This window comes from Mandrillus leucophaeus, unplaced genomic scaffold (genome assembly GCF_000951045.1).
Source record: "Mandrillus leucophaeus isolate KB7577 unplaced genomic scaffold, Mleu.le_1.0 Scaffold157, whole genome shotgun sequence".
Classification (NCBI taxonomy): Eukaryota; Metazoa; Chordata; class Mammalia; order Primates; family Cercopithecidae; genus Mandrillus; species Mandrillus leucophaeus.
In genome coordinates this window covers 34,212-35,536 of record NW_012101554.1, presented here as the reverse complement: position 1 = coordinate 35,536, position 1,325 = coordinate 34,212, and the positions used below count along the sequence as shown (strand labels likewise).

The 1,325-nt window shown below is 45.7% G+C and overlaps 1 protein-coding gene across 1 annotated transcript in view; it reads left to right on the top strand.

Annotated features, from left to right (window-relative positions):
* LOC105536259 (tetratricopeptide repeat protein GNN) overlaps window positions 1–1,325 on the top strand; it is a gene marked incomplete at its 3' end in the record, with an annotated part of 54,932 nt that overhangs the window by 26,633 nt on the left and 26,974 nt on the right. Inside the window, exon 4 of the mRNA XM_011975595.1 lies at window positions 854–1,077. Within this exon, the coding sequence (XP_011830985.1) occupies window positions 854–1,077 (224 nt within the window). The remainder of the gene's footprint in view (window positions 1–853; window positions 1,078–1,325) is intronic.

The window sequence follows — 1,325 nt, the reverse complement described above, 5'->3', positions numbered from 1 at the left end:
GCTTTCTGGCTTGGTTTCTTGCTTTTTCTTTCTGTCTTTCTTTCTTTTTCTTTCTCTTTCTTTTCCTTTCTTTCTTTTCTCCTTCCTTCCTTCCTTCCTTCCTTCTCTCCCTCCCTTCTTGTCTTCCTTTCTTCCTCCCTTCCAACAGAGTCTTGCTCTGTTGCCCAGGCTGGAATACAGTGGCATGATCTTGGCTCACTGCAACCTCCACCTCCCGGATTCAAGCAATTCTCCTGCCTCTGCCTCCCAAGTGGCTGGGATTACAGGCACACACCACCATACCCAGCTAATTTTTGTATTTTTAGTAGAGATGGGGTTTCACCATGTTGGCCAGGGTGGTCTCGAACTCCTGATTTCAAGTGATCTGCCCACCTCAGCCTCCCAAAGTGCCAGGATGACAGGCATGAGCTGCTGCACCTGGCAGTGCTTCAATTTCTGATGCTTTTCCAGTATGATGTTACACAAAGGACCAGCCTGGTGATGGTAGTGATAACCCAAGGGAGGAGGAGCAGGGCAGATGCAAGGGCAGTGGACTAATGTGGTCGTTTCCCTCCCCAGGCCTTGGGACATTTATGTAACCCTGGTTCTTATCGGACAGACCTAGGATTTGTCTAGCTGGAAGGGCCTTCCAAGGTTGCTGTCTCTATTCTTCTAGTTTTACATAGGACAAAGCTAAAGCCCAGAGGGTGAATGACTTCTTTGAAGCCGGCTGAGGCCAAAATTGAAACTAGAACTTTATCTTTTAGAAGGAAAATGTATGCAAGAAAATTTTCTTTTCCTTCCTTCCTCTCTCTTTCGCTCCTTCCCTGCTTTCCTTCCTTGGTAAATATTCTTTACATTTTATTACCCTTTTATTTTTCAGAATAAATCCTATTCCAACTTACAAGTCTATTTTGCTCTTGTCTGGAGAACATGGTTGTGGGAAGTCTACTCTGATTGCCAACTGGGTTAATTACTTCAAAAAGAAACATCCGAGCATGTTGTTGATTCCTCATTTTGTGGGCAGCACCTGTGAAAGCAGCGACATCATGTCTGTGATCCATTACTTCATCACAGAATTACAGTACAGAAACTACGGTAAGAGAGTCAGATATACCATTCATTCAGGACATGTCAGGGGAGTTAGAAATGGGTGGCTCTCTCCTCTGCTCATGTGGCTGTTGTTCCCTTGCTCTGATCTAAACCCTTTATTGCCTCCCACATCTACCCACCTCTTCCCTCACAGAGCTAAGCTTCCTTCCTGCCTGCCTGCCTCCTTCCTTCCTTCCTTCCTTCCTTCCATCCTTCCTTCCTTCCTTATTCCTTCCTTCCTCCGACAAATTCTC